Here is a 21,835-nt window from a genome sequence, read left to right as displayed (position 1 = left end):
AAATTTGGGAATATTATTTTTTGTTCCCTCATCCAAATCAGTGATATATACAGTGAATAGCTGGGGCCCAAGCACTGGCCCCTGCCGTACCTCATTAGTCAACACCAAGTTGTCTTACTATATCAGCGTTTCAGGTTAATGAAAGCAAAAGTTAAATGAAACCACATTGATCAAAAATTTAATGTTGCTTATTCTATGGCTTCCTTGGGGGAAATTAGTGATAGAAGAAACAAACTTTCCAGTGTTGAATCACAAGCAAAAAAGAATAAGAAATGCATTTGATTAGCTGAGGAATAACACAGTCATGAACCGCCGCAGAGTTTAAGTTCATTCAGTTTCTTTTTTTATTCTTTCACAGGGTGTGAGCGTCACTGGCTAGGCCAGCATTTATTGCCATCTCTAATTGCCCTTGAGAAGGTGGTGGTGAGGCACTGCAGGCCATGTGGTGTAGATACATTCACCATGCTGTTAGGAAGGGAGTTCCAGGATTTTGACCCAACAATAGTAAAAGATCGGTTCCAAGTCGGCTGGCGTGTGGCTTGGAAGGGAACTTGCAGGTGGTGGCGTTCCAATGCATCTGCTGTTCTTGTCCTTCTAGGTAGTGGTCACAGATTTGGAAGGTGCTGTCGAAGGAGTTTTAGTGAGTTTCTGCGGTGCATCTTGGGGATGGTGCACACTGCTGCCACTGTGGAGGGAATGAATGTTGAAGGTGGTGGATGGGGCAAAGCAATCAGGTTGCTTTGTCCTGAATGGTATCAAGCTTCTTGAGTAGTATTGGGGCTGCACCCATCCATGCAAGTGGAGAGTATTCCATCACGCTCCTGACTTGTGGCTTGTAGAAAATGGACAGCCAGGAGGTGAGTTACTCGCCACAGAATTCCCAGCCTCTGACCTGCTCTTGCAGTCACACCATTTATATGGCTGGTCCAGTTCAGTTTCTAGTCAATGGTAATCCATTGGATGTTGATAGAAGGGCAGTTTGGCAATGGTAATGCCATTGAATGCCTTGGGACAATGGTTAGATTCTCTCGTTAGAGATGGTCATTTCCTGGCACTTGTGCAGTGCAAATGTTACTTGCCACTTATCAGCCCAAGCTTGAATGTTGTCCAGGTCTTGCTGCATATGCACACAGACAGCTTCAGTATCTGAGGAGCCACGAATGGTGCTGAATATTGTGCGATCTCCAGCGAACATCCCCACTTTTGAAGTTGTGAATTGAAGTCACTTTACCTGAATGTGCAGAGCATTCACAATAAGATAGATGAACTAGTGGTACAAATAGAGATAAATGGTTTAAATCTAATCGCCATTACAGAGACATGGTTACAAGATTTCCAAGGTTGGGAAATGAGTATTCCAGGGTACACAACATTTCAATAAGGCAGACAGAACGAAAAAGGATGTGGGATAGCATTGATAATAAGGAATGATTTTGGTAGCATTAGTGAGAAAGGATCTTGGCTCAGAAAATCAGGAAGTAGAATCAGTATGGAGTTAAGATTAGGAATGGCAAGGGTTATAAATGCTGGTGATTGTCATTTATAGGCTCCCTAACAGTAATTATACAGTTGGACAGAGCATTAAACAATATATTATTGGACCTTGTAACAAAGGCGATGTAATAGCTGTGGGAGACTCCCACAACTCCACAGCACTCTAAAAGTTTGCCACTATCCAGGATAAAGCCTGCTTGATTGGCACCTTTTAATGCCTCCACCACTGGCGCACTATGGTTGCATTGTGTACCATTTACAAGATGCACTGTAGCAACTTGCCAAGGCTTCTTCAACATCTCCCAAACCCACAACAACTTCTACCTAGAAGAGCAAGGGCAACAGGAGCATGAGAACACCACCATCACCTCCAATTCGCACTCAATCCTGACTTGAAAATAAATGACTTCCTTCATTATTCCTGGGCCAAAATCCTGTAACTCCCTAACTTATAGCATTAAGGGTGTATATACCTTTACGACAGAGTGTAGTGGTTCAAGAAGGATTCTCACTATCAGCCTTTCATGGACAGTCAAATGGACAATAAATAATTGCCTTGGCAGTGATGCTCGTGTTTACTGAATGAATTAAAAAGAAATTAAAACCTGTACATGGAATAAATGATTTGGCAGCATTGTTTTTTTTTCTGTTTTACCATGGTATTTAGCAGTACAACAAATCATTTAATGCACATCATGCATTCCTGACTCCTTATGAGTTGAAAAAACACCATACCATTTCATGTAATTCAGGCTAAAGCTACACTTACATTTATTATTAGAATTATATTTGCATAAAAGTCCAAATAAATACAGCAGAGCAGTGATAGACTTGTTCACAACTTCTTGACTAAGAAATAGTGATCTCGTTTGTAAGTCAGTTTCAGAATCTTTTAACTGAGTCCTTTGATCTGTTACATAAATGTATCCCTTTGAGCTGACAAGGTGGTAGCTGGTCCACTGTTTTGTCACTGTCTTGAAAAAAAATAGCTAACCATCTAGATTCAGATCCTATTCATGTAATGGTCAACAAAGTACACTTACAATGAGAGTTTCAAAACAGCTTCTATTGCATAACCTTATAAACATCTGGGACCACAAATTGCACTAAAGGAGCTCATAGGACAGATGCTGGAGTTGGGCCAGCAGGGTGCTAAGTATTGGTGCATTAACCCATGGGAGAGAAGCACAAACAAGGAAAAGGCTTGTGAAAATCAGGTTTTTAAGTGGTAAACTTCGCTTGAAATAGTAAAATACCTGTGTTTTCCTCTTTGATGCTTGATAAAAAAAAGACAGCACTTTGTCTCAGTAATGCCACAGAGTGGTCAAAGCTAGATGTGCAGCGAAAGTTACAATGAGAATTTACAGTCAGATATGTGACTGAAATACATGACCAAGCTAGGTGTAGTGAATGGGTAAACCTTATTACAGTGTTAACTGTAGGACTTACAGGCAGTTAGCACTGTAAAAGAGAAGTGGGGTTAATTAACATGGTGCAATCTCAGGAATATTTACGGATGACAGGCCATACCATTTTTTGGGATATTAAAAATTATGAGTGACTAATATTCTGTGGCTGTTATGCACTGCGGATGACATTAATTATGCCATTAAAGTCATGCTTGCCTGGTATTGTGTGACCATCCCTCTGATCTTGAACTCCTCCTAATCTAACTCAGTACAGTAAGGCCCCATTTTAAGTTGCCTTATTTAAAGTTCTGCTTTAACGTCACATCAATAGGGCCGGTATGTGCACTTAGCATCAAGATTTCCGTTTTAGCATTGTTTTGTCCTGTGTTGATGTAGCTCGTGTGACCTGATTAGTGCCATTTTAGAACAGTCCCTGCTACTCGTCGCTTCTTGCCACTGCTCACCGCTCTGCCTGCTCCCCTCACTTGCAGTTTCTCACCCTAAGCCCTTGTTCACAGCAAGGCTTCAGGAGAGGGAAGCAGCCAGCTGGAGGTAGGTAGCAAGAGTTTGTATTTTTAAATTAGTTTTATTTTAGAGGTTTTTCAGGGGAAATTATTTTGCAAGTTTTTTTTTAAAAAGCTACATTTTGAGTTTGTAAATATGCCAGAAATCTCCCTTAGACTTTCTTGCTGTTTAACAAGAAATGTAAATGCTACATTGGCACAGTAGATGGTGCTGTTTTGTGGTTGAGAGTTAAAACACAGGCACCATTTTTAAAGTATCCTTTTTTACAGAATGGTTACCTTATGAATCTAGCATTAAAGGTTATTTTTATTTTAAAGACATGATTTAACGCATATTGGGAAATAAAACATTTGTTGCTAGTGCCAGTTATGAAGGAGTGGATCATAATTTAAAGTGCCTTTCCTGGTAATGGTAAGCCCATTTCTTATCTCTGCTCTGTTATGTTTGAGCTGGGTATTAATTCTGATCCTGCTGGCAAGCTTTCATTCAATCTATCTTTTTGTAATCTGGAATAAATATTAGATAATTCTAAATGTTGAGTCAACATCACTGGATTGTGTGTTATATCACATTTTCTGTAACACACTCAGTTGATGCCAAGTGAAAGTTTGCATTTGCAACTTTTGGAACAGTAAAACTCCAGGAGTCTCTGAAGTGGAAATTAGTTTTTTTGTTTAATTTTCATGCTCATAAAACAATATTTTTGTGGTAATGCAGCAGGATTGCAATGATTTTAATTTGAATTCATATTTGACGTAAAGTCTATTATTAGCAGCTGCAAATTACTAAAAGTGATCATAACATTGAGCTGTTTTGTTAACCCATGAATTGTCAAGGTCAGGAAGGCTCGGCAGTGAACACCTTTTTTTAAAAAAAGCTTTCCCTTAAAGTTCTGCATTGTACAGAAGTTTGTTCATTAGCAGGAAGGTGCAGAGAGGATTTTTGTTTCTGCATTGAGGAAATATCAAAGGTATGGCATGTTAATGCTTTACAGTAAAGCATTTATTCAATTATTTTGACGTGATCTTGTTTCACACTTGCTGAATATTAATTTTGTAAACTAGTTTATTTTGATGTTATAAGACTTTTCTTTCCAGGACCACAACAAAATTAATATTTTCATTGGATAGGTTAGCAGTCAATCCCCCACGGTTGCACAATTAGTTTTGTGCCACATTCTTACCTTCCTAAGAGTGCAGTTTCCATGACAATTTGAAACATGTGACTACTTGCCACAGATGTTTCTTGCTAGTGATTACAAAAATTGGTTTGGATATTACTGAACCTTGCCTTCACAGAGAATTAGCAGTGGACCTCCTTAATTCTGACACAAAGGAGAGCCCCATGCTGGAGTTCAGTTTTTCACCAAGTGTTTAACACAAGTTCCTGTCTGCTTTCTCCGTTTCACTCCGAGTTTGGATCAAGGAGCTGTAGTAAAATTGAAGTCCCTGGGAATGGGAAAACTCTCCACTCGGAGCCATACCTAGCAGAAAGGAAGATGGTTGTGGTTGTTGGAGGCTAATCATCTCAACCCCAGAACATCACTGCAGCAGTTCTTCATGGTAGTGTGCTAGGCCCAACCATCTTTAGCTGCTTCATTAATGACATTTGCTCCATCATGAGGTTAGAAATGGGGATAAAAGCAAAAACTGCGTATGCTGGAAATCCAAAACAAAAACAGAAACAGAAATACCTGGAAAAACTCAGCAGGTCTGGCAGCATCGGCGGAGAAGAGCACAGTTGACGTTTCGAGTCCTCCATGACCCTTCAACAGAACTAAGTAAAAATAGGAAAGGGGTGAAATATAAGCTGGTTTAAGGGTTGGGGGAGTGGGGGGGGTATTGTTGGGACAAGCAGCTAGTAATAGGTGGAGATAACCAAAAGATGTCACAGACAAAAGGACAAAGAGGTGTTGAAGGTGGTGATATTATCTAAAGGAATGTGCTAATTAAGAGTAATTCAAAAACAGTTCCTCTGACATGTCCTTCTTCCTTAACCGAGGTTTTCCACCCACAGTGGTTGACAGGGCCCTCAACCGTGTCCGGCCCATCTCCCGTGCATCCGCCCTCACGCCTTCTCCTCCCTCCCAGAAACATGATAGGGTCCCCCTTGTCCTCACTTATCATCCCACCAGCCTCCGCATTCAAAAGATCATCCTCTGCCATTTCCGCCAACTCCAGCATGATGCCACCACCAAACACATCTTCCCTTCACCCCCCCGGCGGCATTCCGTAGGGATCGTTCCCTCCGTGACACCCTGGTCCACTCCTCCATCACCCCCTACTCCTCAACCCCCTCCCACGGCACCTTCCCATACAACCGCAGAAGATGCAACACCTGCCCCTTCACTTCCTCTCTCCTCACCGTCCAAGGGCCCAAACACTCCTTTCAAGTGAAGCCACATTTCACTTACACTTCCCTCAACTTAGTCTACTGCATTCGTTGCTCCCAATGCGGTTTCCTCTACATTGGAGAGACCAAACGCAGACTGGGTGACCGCTTTGCAGAACACCTTCGGTCTGTCCGCAAGCATTACCCAGACCTCTCTGTCACTTGCCATTTCAACACTCCACCCTGCTCTCATGCCCACATGTCTTCTTGGCTTGCTGCATTGTTCCAATGAAGCTCAATGCAAACTGGAAGAACAGTACCTCATCTTCCGACTAGGCACTTTACAGCCTTCAGGGCTGAATATTGAGTTCAACAATTTTATATCATGAACTCTCTCCTCCATCCCCACCCCCTTTCCGTTTCTTCCCCCTCCTTTTTGTTTTTTCCAATAATTTATATAGATTTTTCTTTTCTGACCTATTTCCATTATTTTTAAATGTATTTCCACCCATTGTTTATCTCTACCTTTTAGTATTCCTTCACCCCACCCCCACTAGAGCTATCTGTACCTTGTCTGTCCTGCTTTCTACTCTTAATTAGCACATTCCTTTAGATAATATCACCACCTTCAACACCTCTTTGTCCTTTTGTCTGTGACATCTTTTGGTTATCTCCACCTATTACTAGCTGCTTGTCCCAACAACCCCCACCCCCCCACCCCTTAAACCAGCTTATATATCACCCCTTTCTTATTTTTACTTAGCTCTGTTGAAGGGTCATGGAGGACTCGAAATGTCAACTGTGCTCTTCTCCGCCGATGCTGCCAGATCTGCTGAGTTTTTCCAGGTATTTCTGTTTTAGAAATGGGGATGTTCGTTGATGATTTTTGCACAGTGATCAGTAGCATTCGCAACTCTTCAGACACTGAGGCTGTCTGTGCCTGCATGCTGCAGGTCCTGGGCAAAATTCAGTCTTGGACTGGTAAGTGGTAAATAACATTTGTACCATAAAAATGCCAGGCAGTGACTGTCTCCAACAAGAGAAAAATCTAACCATTCCTCCTTGGCATTATAATTGCTGAATCTCCCATCAACAATATCCTGAGGGTCACCATTGACCAAGAACTGAACTGGACCAACCAATTAGATACTGTGGCTACAAAAGCAGATCAGAAGCTGGGAATTTTGCAGTGTGTAACTCTCCTGATTCCCAGAATCACAAGTTTGGACTGTGGTGAAATAGTCTTCAGTTGCCTGGATGATTGCAGCTCCAACAATATTTGAGAAACTCGACACATATCAGCCTAGTGTTAGAATCACATCTCTCAACACTGAAGTTTTCTTTTACTAAATGGAAGGATTTGGCATGATCTGGACACATGGTTGCTAACCTGGGATTTCTTTTTAAAGAAGGTCATAAGTTCACCATGGATCTGTAAACAAGCAGGCCTCTTCCAAGAAATCGCCTGACCTATATGGAACTTGAGAAAGAGTTGTTTGTTTAGGTTGAATTGCAAAGCATTTTAATTGATGAAAAGCTGGGAGGCAAAAAGGCAATCACATGGGACAGAGGGAAAAAAGACTTGAGTTGTGAACCTGCTGGTTTTGAAGGCAGTCTTGTTGGAGAGCAAGCTGAGGAAAGAAGGTTACCTTGACTGGTTCCCTCTCTCTCTACCTTGCCTAAAATTGTGTGGGGCTATCAACCTGTCACCAGAGAACCCTCATCTAAGTGTAACTAGTCTGCATTTGGACCTGCAAAGCTGGGAGTTGGTGAGAACTTCCAGTCATCCACCGGGACCAGTGACCCATCTGCACACAAGAGAACTCCAGGTTGACAGTATCGAGACCCTGCAGACTTTATCCTTTATTTTATAATGTCCATCCCCCAAAGCCCATCTCTGCGCAGAGACTAAATCTGTTTGTCCTTTGTTTGTTTGTGCGCGCACTGGGGAATGCTTTAGGAAGAGATAAATAGTTATACTTCCCGATTGCAATTGCATGTTAACCAGTAGCTGTAACTTGTTAAAAGAAGTTTTGTCTTAAAATAAATTAATCATTCAGATTTCGAAAGAAGCCTGGTCAGAGTCTCTGATCTGCCCTGAATTCTGCCCAGTGACGAGCCCATGTATTTTGCTAATTAAAAGTTAAACACCGGGGTGGGGGGCTCTGGTTGTCTTATTGGAAATGCAAGATATTCATACTTGTAGACAATGGCAAGAGCATCTGTGCTGACCCTGGGTAGACTGCTAGTCTGCAAATCTCACATGGCAGTGTTAGGAATGTCAGATTTTGTAAATGGTTATACTTTAAACTGCATTTAATTTCAAGAGAGATTGAAGTTTGGTGTCTAAAGGATAGCTGGTTAGCATTTCTACCTGGACACCAGTCACACATGATTCATATTACCACAAGGATGGGTTTTTGGAAGGAATAGTACATAGAAAGCCATTGTAGGATTAGGTTGCAGGTCTTCTAAGATATCCCTGATCCTCTCAGACACAGTGTGCAATAACCTGAGAGAGACCAGAGATAGAGACAGCCAGTCTCCATTCATCATGCAGAACGTAGGTGGGAGCTTGCGCTCAAGTTGAAGAGATCAAGTTTATGAGAATCTAAACGATGCAGGGAGATTCGCCTAGCTTTGGCTAGAGGGAGGAACCTTCAGGGTAACCCTCACCAGGAAAATGCGTCCTAGGGTCAGGAGTTACCTGGCTGGTAGAGTATCTCAAACTCTGCTACTTGAAAACCGCAGTGCCTGAAAACTGGATGTTTTGATAATGTTTCATGCACCAATTTTAATTGAGTAACATTTTTAAAAAAAACTTAACTGACAATATGTTTAGGTGCTGCATTGGCACAGTGTGGCTTTAGACTAGTTACCGGCTTTGTGTGCTGCTCTATCCTGCACTTCAAGTGACCCTTGACCCCACCTGAACCAGTATGACCTGAATTGCCCACAGCCTAAACTGCCCAACCTGAAATCTGGCATGGCCTCAGCTCCAAGGATGCCAGATTTGAGGTACTGTACTTGTTCTGTGTATTAGCGAAGAATTTGTTTAGATTTGGTAATCCAGTGGCTTCTTTTCCGCCTGATTGCCAGAATTAGAGTAAATGCACACAGATCAAACTTGAGCAGTCGCATATAAGATGTTGCATCTGACCTATTGAGTTCAAACGTCTGCACCAATCCCAGTGAAAGCCATGAATGGCTCAGGCACTTGGCTCCTGGCTAACTGATGAAAGTCTGGTACTGTTCTATACTGTTGACTATAAAATGAAACACTAATCGTTTTTAACGGCTTTAATCAATTGTCAGACTTTATAATAGAGGTACCTAGATGCTACTGCCAACGACTTATCAGCCTGGTGCTCTCATGAAGGCGTTCTCAGGATCTAGAAAGAACATTGTGCTGATTTAGTATCTGACCGGACATGCACTAGCGCAGACTTGTTTGCATGGGCATTGAAAAGCGAGTAGGATATGCTCACACTTAGAAGCCCTTAACGTGTAGGTTCAGTGGAAGAATGTGCACTCTGTGCTCCATTTGGCCATCGTCAACCTTACCCTCATTCTGACTTCTCTGGAAGGCTCCAAAGTAGACTTGTAGATTATTAAGATGATTAATAACCAGTACTGAGGCTTTTCATATTTTACGAACTTTATTGTCTTCAAGGAATGACCTTAACCCCAAAGCGACACAATTTTGAATTTCTGCACCAATGTCACCTTCCTAAAGTTAACGAAGCCCTGTTCTACCATCATCGACCTAACCATCTATCAGATGCCATTTTGTTTCCCTGGCAAATTCTATATAGATCTGGACCATTCTCTTTCTCAAATTTTGAAATTTCTGCCTGTAGGCCTCTGGCACCAACTCATAAACATTGAGCATAGCAGTTTTTACTTCCTCACAATCACATAAGTGCTCTGCTGAAAGGGATGAGCAATTAAAGATTCCACAGACATTTTAAAGGAATTACAAATTTTCTTTACTGCTCTGCTTCTGGGTCAAAGGTTGTCACTATAGATTGGATGATGTGGGAAGCCTACAGAGTAATTAAAAAGGAAGAAGCAAGATTCTGCATCTGAGATATGCGCAGAAGAAGTGTGATTTGAATAAAGTTGACTGAGGAGAAACCCAGTTATCTTGATTTCATGCGTTTTCATAAACTTTCAACTGAGGACCTCATGGAGTAATTTTTTACGGTGCTGGAAGCACATTGGCAAACCTTGGATTTTACCCGGTATCATTTCTAGCTCCAAGATCCACAAAATCAGGGCTTACTGAACTTCCTCTACCTAAAGAAGGTAGGTCCAATGTCGCCTATCCTTTTTGGTCCCTTTATCAGCAGTGCGCCGGTTATCATTGTAAGGGTTAGGATTTGAGTGTCCTGGATATTTTTGAAATCATTACATGTTCCTTTTAGTGTTTCTGGAAGATTAGTGTACTCTTTTTAAAAAATAAATAAATAAATAATTCTGAACCTTTGGCATTACTGTCAAGGTTGTAGTTATTGCTAATCTTTAGCAACCCAGTAGCAATTAGGATACTTCATGGGGTAGGAGGTGTCAGCTGTGGCTCAGTTCATAGCACCCTCGCCTTTGAATCAGAAGGTTGTGGGTTCATGTCCCACTCCCGGAAACCAAGAACTGTGAATGTACTCGAAAGAGTTACATGCGAACTGTTGATAACTCGAAAGAGTTACTTCATGGGGTAATTAAGAATCAACCATATTGGTGTGGGACTGGTGTCACAAATAGGCCAGGACTGGATAAGAACAGCAGGTTTCCTTCCCTGAAAGACATTGGTGTAGCAGATGGATTTTTAATGATCTGATAGCTTCATAATCCATTTTACTTGAAAATCACCATCTTGATCTATGGACTATGCAGTAGGACCTGATTGTGAATCCTCTAATTGCAATGATATGGCTCTGCAAGACCCAGGAGAGGATGTTAAAGTTATTCATTTGCAGGTGGAGGCATATGTAACCATTGTTTATCTCGGTTTCTTATGTATTGGTATATGCGGTTCTGGTGAATCCAGTTTTCAGCCTGATCTTCAGTAACAGCAAAGTCCGAAACTGGGAGAGTTTCTGACATATAAGACATGCTCAAACAGTCCTCCATTATTCTACAGAGCTACTAGAGATGCAACAGTCAAAAACCTGTTCACTTTGACTTCTTACATAACATTTTTACTAATTTGTGAAGAGTAAAAGAAGCACATGTAATTTTGTAAGTCATAAGTTGTTGGTGAATGCAATCTGGATTTTATTTGCAATTATTGATATCTACTTGAATATGTGTGTACAACTCTTCAATAAATGGATTCTGAAATGGTTAAATTCCTCCCTTATTCAATTGAAGTAATGAGATGTATAGGAATGCTGCATAAGGTATAGGTTAATTTCAAAAGAATATAAATAGAAGAAAGCAGCATTTATTACCTCATGCATAGTCTATTGCCAGACAACTCATGTTGCTGAGGCCCTTTAGAGTTGTTCCTTAAGTGGCCTATTAGTTTAGCAGTAATATTTCTGCTCAGTTATCAGTTGTGCTGTTTCCTGTAAAGTTATCAGCAACTTGGATCTTCAGGTTTTATTTATCGATGTATCACATGAAACGTATCTGAAGTTAATAGCCTGGTCAGAGAAGGGTCATCACATTGTTTCTTAATCCTTTTCTAATATTTAGCTCTTATAAATTGAAGTAGAGACTTTGATCACAATGTAATGCTCAAGTACTCCAAATTCCTTATTGATTACAGATATGTCTCACAAAGTTAAAATCTAGTGTTTGTCTGAGAAATGTTCAGTGTGCAGTGTTACGGACAGAATTCATGTTTTCTTATTGTCTGTGATGAATGTGACTTTATATGTGAGGTGTGTGTATTCTTACCCTCAGTGTGGTTGTTCCAATTTAAATAATCCTAGATGCAAGCTGCTTTGAGTTTTAAAATAAAAGTTTTAATTCTTTCATGGGACGTGCGCATCACTGGCTAGGCCAGCATTTATTGCCCAAGTCTTATGGTGGTGGTGGTGGTGAGCTGCCTTCTTGAACTGCTGCAGCCCATGTGATGTAGGTACACCTACAGTGCTGTTAAGGAGGGAGTTCAAGGATTTTGACCCAGTGACAATAAAGGAACGGCAATTTAGTTCCAATTCATGGATGGTGTATGGCTTGGAGGGGAACTTTCAGGTGGTGGCATTCCCATGCAACTGCCCTTGTCCTTCTAGGCAATGGAAGTCATGGGTTTGGAAGATACTGCTGAAGAAGCCTTGTGAGTTGCTGCAGTGCATCTTGCACTAATGTCACTGTGTGTTGGTGGTGGAGGGAGTGAATGTTGAAGGTTGTGGATGGGTTGCCAATCAAGTGGACAGCTTTGTTCTGGGTGGTGTTGAGCTTCTTGAATATTGTTGGAGCTGCACTCATCCAAGCAATTGGAAAATATTCCATCACACTCTTGACTTATGACCTGTAGATGGTGGACAGGCTTTGAGGAGTCAGGAGGTGAGTTACTCTTTGACCTACTCTTGTAGCTGGTCCAGTTCAGCTTCTGGTCAATGGTAACCCCCCCCCAGGATGTTGATAGTGGGGGATTCATTGATGGTAATGTCATAGAATGCCAAGGGGAGATGGTTGGATTCTCTCTTGTTGGAGATGGTCATTGCCTGGCACTTAAGTGGGGTGAATCTTACTTGCCACTTATCAGCCCAAGCCTGAATGTTGTCCAGGTCTTGCTGCATTTGGGCTTGGACTGCTTCAGTATCTGAGGAGTCGTGAATGATGCTGAACATTGTACAACCATCTGCGAACATCCCCACTTCTGACCATATTATGGAAGGAACATCATTGATGAGGCAGCTGAAGATGGTTGGCCCTAGGACACTACTCTGAGGAGCTCCTGCAGTGATGTCCTGTGTATGAGAGCATTGACCTCCAACTACCACAACCATCTTCCTTTGTGCTAGGTTTGACGCCAACCAGCTAGGTTTGACACCAGCCAGCGAAGTAATCCCCCTGATTCCCATTGAATTCAGTTGTTCTAGGGTTCCTTGATGCCACACATGATGTCAAATGCTGCCCTAACATCAAGGGCAGTCACTCTCACCTCACCTCTCGCATTCACCTTTTATCACCTATCTCTGAGTTCTCTTAATGCTTCACCTACAATGAATTACTTTGTAGTATAATAACTGCTGTTTTGTATACAAGATTGCACCAAATGAGCAGCAAGATGAATGATCAGTCAATTTGTTTCTGCTACTGTTGCTTGAGGAAGAAATTTTAGCTGGAACAGAGAGACGTCTATTCTCATTGTCCAATCGTGCCTGAGCCCCTCGAGAAAGCAAATGGGACCTCAGCTTAAAACCCATTAATAGTTCACAGTCACCTCTTGAGTTCAGCTCTTTTGTCCATGTTTGAACTGAGGCTGGAACGAAGTCAGGAGATGAGTGGCACTGGTAGAACCCAAACTGAGCATCAGTGAGCAGGTTATTGCTGAGCATGTACAATTCGATAGGACTGTCAATGATCCCTTCCATCATTTTACTGATGATCGAGAGTAGACTGATGGGACGGTAATTGGCAGGGTTGGTTTTGCCTTGCTTTTTGTGGACAGAACATACCTGGCAGTTTTCCACATTGCCAGGTAAATGCCAGTGTTGTAGCTGGACTGGAACAGCATTGCTAAGGGTGCAGCTAGTTCTGGAGTACAAGTCTTCAGTACTACTGATGTAATGTTGTCAGAGCCCATAGCCTTTGCAGTAGCCAGTGCCTTCAGCCATTTCTTGGTATCACGTGGAGTGAATCGAATTGGCTGTAGACTGCATCTATGATGCTGGGATCCTCCAGATGGAGGCTGAGATGGATTATCCGCTCAGCACTCCTGGCTGAAAATTGTTCTAAATGCTTCAGCCTTGTCTTTTGCACCGATGTGCTAGGCTCCACCATTAGTGAGGATGGGGATATTTGTGGAAATGTGTGCTGGGTTCCACCGTTAGTGAGGATGGGGATATATGTGGAGCTGCCTCCTACAATTAGTTGTTTGTTTGTCGTCCGCCATTTACGACTGGATGTGACAGGACTGCAGAACTTAGATCTGATCTGTTGTATGCGGGATTGCTTTGCTATGCCTATTACATGCTGCTTTTGCTGTTTAGTATGCAAGTAGCCTTTTGTTGTAGCTTCACCAGGTTGAGAACTCATTTTTAGGTATGCCTGGTGCTGCTCCTGGCACTTCTCTTTGAACCAGGGTTGATCTCCCAACTTTTCTTTGAACCAGGGTTGATCTCCCAATTGGTGGTAATCATAGAGTGAGGATATGCTGGACCATGAGGTTACAGATGGTGGTTGTATACAATTCTGCTGCTGCTGATGGCCCACAGAGTATCACAGAGATGCCCAGTTTCGAGTTGCTAGATGTGTTCGAAATCGATCCCATTTAGCACGGTAGTAGTGCCACACAACATGATGGAGGGTATCCTCAATGTGAAGATGGGACTTCGTCTCCACAAGGACTGTGTGGTGGTCGCTCCTACCTATAATTTCACACAGAGATGCATCTGTGATGGGTAGATTGGTGAGGATGAGTCAAGTATGTTTTTCCCTCTTGTTGGTTCCCTCATCATCTGCCTGCTATGAGACGGTAGTTGGTAACTTCAAACAACTGTCATAACCTATATTTTCAGTTGGTATGTTTGAGATGCAACCCTGAATTCAGAAATGAAACCACCAAGCCTCCAGAGGTTTTTTATATAAATTAAATAAAACATTTATTAATTTTACAAGGCATTAAACACACACATATCTACAAATTACTACCATATTAGCTATTAAACAAATCCCCAAATTAATCACTCCTAAAATCTTCACCAAGACAACAATAACCCATAGACATTAAACAGACACCAGGCAAAGCACATTTTGTCTTACAAATTCAAAATGACGTTCCTTTCAATTTGTTTCCTTTGCAGACAGTTGTAGGCTAACAGGCGCTTAGATATCATATGCCTCTAACTTCCACACACAAATATCTTCTGTATATTCCTAGCCTTCCCTTTGAATGCAAATTCTCTTTGTACCACCAGGCCCTTTGAATTCCACCTCTTCTAACAATAAAACCTGTTTCATAGTACCAATTTTATTAGTAATATAAACATATTGCTTTGTGTCTCCTAGTTAGGTGCAAGATTTCACCCCCAGTCTTTGAATAGTTTATTCAACAAATGCAAATGTCCCCTTTACTTTTTTGTTTAACATCTCAAAGCACCCAGACTAGCTGGCTTTATTCCAATTGACACATACACACTCACACCTATGGACACATACCCTATTACAAGTCCAATTTAAAATCATTTCCAATAACATACACATATATATATCTATATATCTATCTATTTATCTTTATATATCTATATATCTCTATATCTCTATCTCTTCATGACATCCCCCGCCCTATTGAAAAATGAACCATCATAATTCTAAAAGATAGCTTCATTTTTTAATAACCTATCTCCACATCTCACACTATCTCCTATACTCATTACACTACCAGATGCATGCATTAACATAACAACATATATACACAAGTCTTTGGTATTAACAGAAATCACTCCAGTTCAGTGTCTAGGTTTTTAAAAATGTTCAATTTTCTTTTAAGCTTCAAACTCTTGATAATGCAATTGTGAGCAGGTTCTCCCTACCAGTAATATGTATAATCCATGGATTAAATGGTTGCAATAATAGACTCCACCTGAAAATTCTTGCACTTTTGTCTCGAAATTTGTCCAAAAACTTCAACGGTTTGTGGTCTGTATAATCGGTTGCTTCTGATGAATTCTTTGCAACATAAATTTCAAAATGCTGCAATGCTAACACCAAACTCAAGGTCTCTTTTTCGTTGAATATCTTCTTTGTTGTACGTTCCGCTTCTGTGAAAAATACCCTATCGGTTTTTTCAATTCCAGTGTCATTTACTTGTAACTGTACAGCCCCAATGCCAATATCACTTGTGTCAACAGCCAATTTGAATTGCTGGCATAATTGGGTACTGTCAAAACTAGTGTCATTGTTAATACAGTTTTCAAACTATCAAATGATTTCTGACACTCCAGTGTCCCTTGAAACTTCTTGTTCCTTTTTAATACTTCAGTCAGTGGAGTAACCACACAGCTAAAATTTGGTACAAATTTCCAGTAAAACCCACTAATGCCCAGAAATCTCAATTTTTCGCTTTGTTGTGGGCACTGGGAAATCCACGATAGTCTTGACTTTTGCATCTCTCTGAGCCACCTTACCATGTCCAATGGTATGGCCTAGATATGTAACTTGCGCTTTTGCAAATTCATGTTTAGCCAAGTTCATCACCAAAATAGCTGCTTGTAATCGAGAAAATAATTCTTCCAGATGCTGCAAATGCTCCTCCCATGTAGGACTGAAAGCTATTACATCATCAACATAAATAGCACAATTGTTTAGACCTGCAATTATTGTTAGTCAGTCTTTGAAAAGTCGCTGGTGCGTTCTTCATATCATCTGTCCATGACGGTATCAGTAGGAGTGACCACCGCACAGTCATTATGGAGATCTACACATTGAGGATACCCTCCAATGTGTTATGTGGCACTACATCCGTGTTAAATGGGATAGTTTTTGAACAGATCTAGCAATTCAAGACTGGCATCCATGAGGCACTGTGGGCTATCAGCAGCAGCAGAATTATACTCGAACACAATATGTAACCACATGGCTCGGCATATCCCCCGCTCTATTATTACCGTCAAGCCAGGGGATCAACCCTGGTTCAATGAAGAGTGCAGGAGGGCATGCCAGGAGAAGCACCAGGCATACCTAAAAATGAGGTGTCAACCAGGTGAAGCTATAACACAGGACTACTTGCATGCCAAACAGCATAAGCAGTAAGTGATAGACAGGATTAAGCGCTCCCACAACCTACAGATCAGACCTAAGTTCTGCAGCCCTGCCACATCCAGTCATGAATGGTGGTGGATAATTAACTCACTGGAGGAGAAGGCTCCACAAATATCCCCATTCTCAATGATGGGGGAGTCCAGCACATCAGTGCAAAAGATAAGGCTGAAGCTTTTGCTACGATCTTCAGCCAGAAGCGCCGAGTGGATGATCCATCTCAGCCTCCTCCGGAGGTCCCCAGTATCACAGATGCCAGTCTTCAGCCAATTCGATTCACTCCATGTGATGTCAAGAAACGACTGAAGGAACTGGATACTGCAAAGGCTTTGGGCCCTGACAATATTTCGGCTACAACACTGGCATCTACCCGGCTATGTGGAAAATTGCCCAGGTGTCTCCTGTCCACAAGAAACAAGACAACTCCAACCTGGCCAATTACCGCCCCATCAGTCTAGTTTCCATCATCAGTAAAGTAATGGAAGGGGTCATCAACAGTGCTATGAAGTGACACTTGCTGAGCAATAACCTGCTCACTGATGCCCAGTTTGCATTCTGCCAGGGCCAATCAGCTCCCCACCTCATTACAGCCTTGGTCCAACCATGGACAAAAGAGCTGAGCTCCCAAGGTGAGGTGAGAGTGACTGCCCTTGACATCAAGGCCACGTTTGGCTGAGTGTGGCATCAAGGAGCCCTAGCAAAACTGGAGTCATTGGGAATGAGGGAGAAAACTCTCTGCTGATTGGACTCATACCTAGCACAAAGAAAGATGGTTGTGGTTGTTGGAGGTCAGTCATCTCAGCCCCAGGACATCACTGCAGTAGTTCCTCAGGGTGGTGTCCTCGGCTCAACCATCACCAGCTGCTTCATCAATGACCTTCCTTCCATCATAAGGTCAGAAGTGGGGATGTTCGCTGATGATTGCACGATGAAGCAGTCCATGTCCAAACGCAGCAAGGTCTGGACAATATCCAGGCTTGGGCTGACAAGTGGCAAGTAACATTCGTGCCACACAAGTATCAGGCAATGACCATCTCCAACAAGAGAGAATCCAACCATTGCCCCTTGTTCAATAGCATTACCATCACTGAATCCCCCACTAACAACATTCTTTTGGTTACCAATGACCAGAAACTGATCTGGACTAGCCATATAAATACTGTGGCTATGAGAGCAGTCTAGGAATCCTGCGGCGAGTAACCCACCTCCTGACTCCCCAAAGTCTGCCCACTTTCTACAAGGCACAAGTCAGGAATGTGATGGAATATTCCCCGCTTGCCTGGATGAGTGCAGCTCCCACAACACTCGAGGAGCTTGACACCGTCTGGGACAAAGCAACTCGTTTGATTGGTACCACATCCACAAACATTCACTCCCCCTACCACCGTCGCACAGGAGCAGCAGTGTGTACCATCGACAAGATGCACTGCAGGAATTCACCAAGGCTCCTTGGACAGCATCCTCCAAACTCACAACCAATACCATCTAGAAGGACAAAGACAGCAGACAGGTGGGAACACCACCAGCTGGAAGTTCCCCTCCGAGTCGCTCACCATCCTGACTCCTTCACTGTCGCTGGGTCAAAATCCTGGAATTCCCTTCCTAACAGCATTGTGGGTATACCTACACTACATGGACTGCAGCGGTTCAAGAAGGCGGCTCACCACCACCTTCTCAAGGGCAATTAGGGATGGGCAGTAAATGCTGGCCCAGCCAGTGAAGCCCACATGCCTTGAATGAATAAAAAAAAGTACCAAATGGCATGACTTTAAACTGATATAGTCCATTTCCCATTACAAAAGCCGATATCTCCTTTGCTTTCTCCAACAATGGTACCTGCTAATATCCTTTTAGCAAGTCAAACTTTGATAAATTTTGATTGCCCGCTTTTGTCACCGCATTCACCCTTCGATGGCCCACATACAGTCTTTGTGTTCCATCCAGTTTCGGTACCATCACAATGGGCAAACTCCAGTTACTGCAACTAGACTCAATTATATAATTTTGAAGCATGAAATCAATATCTTTTTACACATGTGATAACTTTGCTAGATTTAATCTATAAGGATGTTGCCTTATTGAAGATTAAACTTATACAGAGACATCACATTTGGCTAAATGTGTCTTTCCCAATTTATTCCCACAAATAGGTTTGTGAGACTGCAATAGCTTTTCCAAGTCACTTTGCTGCTTGCTTGGAAAATAACTCAGTATTTCATTTAAATTTTCAAGCACCCCCTCATTATTCAATTTGATTAGAGGAAAATCAATTTCAGAGTCCTGCATTTCTATCTCTTTCTCATCATCCACCATTACTAGTACCTCTTTTTGTTCCTCTTCCCTGTCAAAGTACTTTTTAATCATATTTACATGACACACCCTCTGTTTCTTTCTTCTATCTGTTGTATTTATTAAATAATTTACTTCACTCAATTTCTTTTCAACCCTGTAGGGCCCACTAAATATTGCATTCAATGAATCATCTAGCACTGGTACCAAAACTAATACTTTCTCTCTAGAAACAAAACTGCGAGCTTTAGCTTTCTTATCTGCCTTCACTTTCATCACTTGCTGTGATATCTTTAAACGTTCCCTAGCCAACTCACATGCCCTGTTCAATCTTTCCCTGAAATATGATACGCAATCCAAGAGAATAGTTTCTGAATTTTGGCCCGCCAATTTCTCATGAATCAATTTCAGTGGCCCCCTTCATGACAATAAACTAGTTCAAAAGGGCTAAAAGCAGTCGATGCATTAGGAGCATCTCTAATAGCAAATAATAAAAATGAAATTCCTGTATCCCAATCCTGATGGTACACTCTCATCATGGTTTTTAAAGTTTGATGCCATCTTTCCAAAGCTCCTTGTGACTCCAGATGATAAGCTGCTGACTTAAACTGTTTTATCCCCAAACTTCATTACTTCTTTAAACAGCTGTGACATGAAATTTGACCCCTGATCTGATTGTATTTCCTGAGGTAAACCATATCTTATAAAAAATTTAATTAACTCCTCCACAATCTTCTTAGTTGTAATATTTCTTAAAGCTATCACTTCAGAAAACCTGGTAGACACACCCTTTATTGTCAATAAATACTGATTTCCACTTTTAGTCTTGGGGAGGGGTCCTACACAATCAATCATCACCCTAGTAAAAGGTTCTTCAGATGCTGGCATTGGGATTAAAGGCGCTGGCTTAATCACTGCTTGTGATTTCCCTTTTCCTTGACATGTATGACAGGTTCTACAAAATTTGACTACATCCCTATGCAACCCTGGTGAGAAAAAAAAACCTCTATCTTTTCCTGTATTTTCCTAATTCCTAAATGCCCCCCCTCCCCCCCAATTGGAATTTCATATGCAATCTTCAAAATCTGATTCCCATACCCTAATGGGATAACAATCTGATATACTTCGCTTCAGCTTTCATTTGCTGAAACATGATCTGGCCTCCATTTTCTCATTAAAATATCTCCCTTAATGTAATAACATACTGGAATACATTTTGCTTCTGTTTCTGAATAAGCTTTCTGATATAACTGCTTTAATTGCAAATCATTTTTCTGTAACTCCACTAACCTCCTTGAGTTAATCACTTCAGCTGAATTGTCCTGTAGTCTTTCCTCCTGAACAATGTTATCAAACACAGTGCCAGCTAATTGGATTTCAACGCCCCCTTGCCTTTGAACTGCCTGCCCTTGTTTATCTTGTTCTTCCCGATGAGCTTTTGATCTCATTATCACACAATCAGGAAACAATCCAGGATGTTCCTTCTTTAACACCTCTGTTGAAAACACTGCTACAGGCTGCTCAACTACCCTAGGCATCACCCACATTTGTGATGTAGCTATATCATTACCCAGAATAAATTGATCCCCTGCAATGGGCAGTTTTTCCACTACTGCAACAATAATTTCACCTGTCCTCCGTTAGCTCTTTTAATTTACCTTCCACAACGAAATATATTTAGCATCTCCACGAACCTCACTTATTATCACCTGCTCGTGCAATACTCCTTCTGAACAACAAATATCACTATCCCACAAAATTAAAGATTGACTAGCCCCTGTGTCTCTTAAAATTTTAGCACCTTTACCTACTCCACCCTGTACACATGGAAAGACTTTCCCTTCACACACACAATCTTTAAACATTTCTGCAACCTGCTCCTCAAAATTCTCTTGGGTAAATTGTGAACACATTCCTGCTTCTTTACCTATCACTGATTCTCCCTGTTTTACCTGTACACAAACCACTGGTTTATCCTGTGCCTGAACCTCAGAACCCACAGTACTTTTACTTCCAGAACTTTTCTATACGCCAGTAATTCAACAGTTTTTTTCCTGCAATTTCCAACACACTGACTTTGTGTGCCCCATTTTATTACAATGAAAATACCTCCATTTTCGAATGTCACTCCTACCCTTAGCACCTTCCTTATTCCGAGAAAGAACTTCTCCTCCTCTTCCCTGACTACCTATCTTCCATTCACCCTCCGACTTTCTACCCTTTTCCGATTTGAAAGGGTGCCAAAGAAAAGGTTTAGCTCTATGAACAAACTCATAATCATCAGCTATCTCTGCTGCTTGTCTGACAGTTTGAACCCTCTGCTCCTCCACATGTGCTCCCACTACTGAAGGGATTGAGTCTTTAAATTCTTCCAAAAGAATTACTACCCCAAGAGCTGCATATGTTGTTTCTATTTTTAACATCCATATCCACCAGTCAAAATTGCTTTGCTTTACTCTTTCAAACTCAATATGTTTGCCTAGGCTGTTTTCTCATGTTCCTAAATTTATGCCCGTATGCTTCAGGAACCAACTCATATGCACTCAAAATAGCCTTTTTCACCACATCATAATTCATCAGTACCTCTTCAGACAGCGGAGCATATACCTCATGCACTCTACCCAGCAACTTAGACTGTAATATTAACGTCCAGTACTCATGTGGTTATTTCATCTATTTAGCTATCTTAAATGAAATAAAGAACACTTCAACATCTTTTTCCTCAAACTTTGGAAGAACTTGCACAAATCTAAACATCTCCCCACTGGTTTTCGGTTAAAGGTTTTTTTCATCATCAGAACTCTCCTCAGAACCCGAGATCTCTTTTTTAACTTCCAGCCTTTTAAGCAGGTAAT

General features: G+C 41.5%; 1 protein-coding gene across 4 annotated transcripts in view; it reads left to right on the top strand.

Annotated features, from left to right (window-relative positions):
* The window catches only part of LOC144683564 (protein phosphatase 1 regulatory subunit 12A-like), a 301,353-nt gene that overhangs the window by 211,702 nt on the left and 67,816 nt on the right, over positions 1-21,835 (top strand). The window contains exon 19 of one of the 4 annotated variants that reach the window (XM_078546710.1): positions 359-2,124. The exons of the other annotated variants lie outside the window; for them this stretch is intronic. Within the exon in view, the coding sequence (XP_078402836.1) occupies positions 359-379 (21 nt within the window). The 3' untranslated portion in view covers positions 380-2,124. Of the gene's footprint in view, positions 1-358; positions 2,125-21,835 lie in introns of those variants that run through there. 4 annotated transcript variants of the gene reach the window in all.

This window comes from Cetorhinus maximus, chromosome 8, assembly GCF_964194155.1.
Source record: "Cetorhinus maximus chromosome 8, sCetMax3.hap1.1, whole genome shotgun sequence".
NCBI classification, from domain to species: domain Eukaryota; kingdom Metazoa; phylum Chordata; class Chondrichthyes; order Lamniformes; family Cetorhinidae; genus Cetorhinus; species Cetorhinus maximus.
The sequence above is the reverse complement of the archived record's forward strand: the minus strand, read 5'-3'. Positions and strand labels throughout refer to the sequence as shown.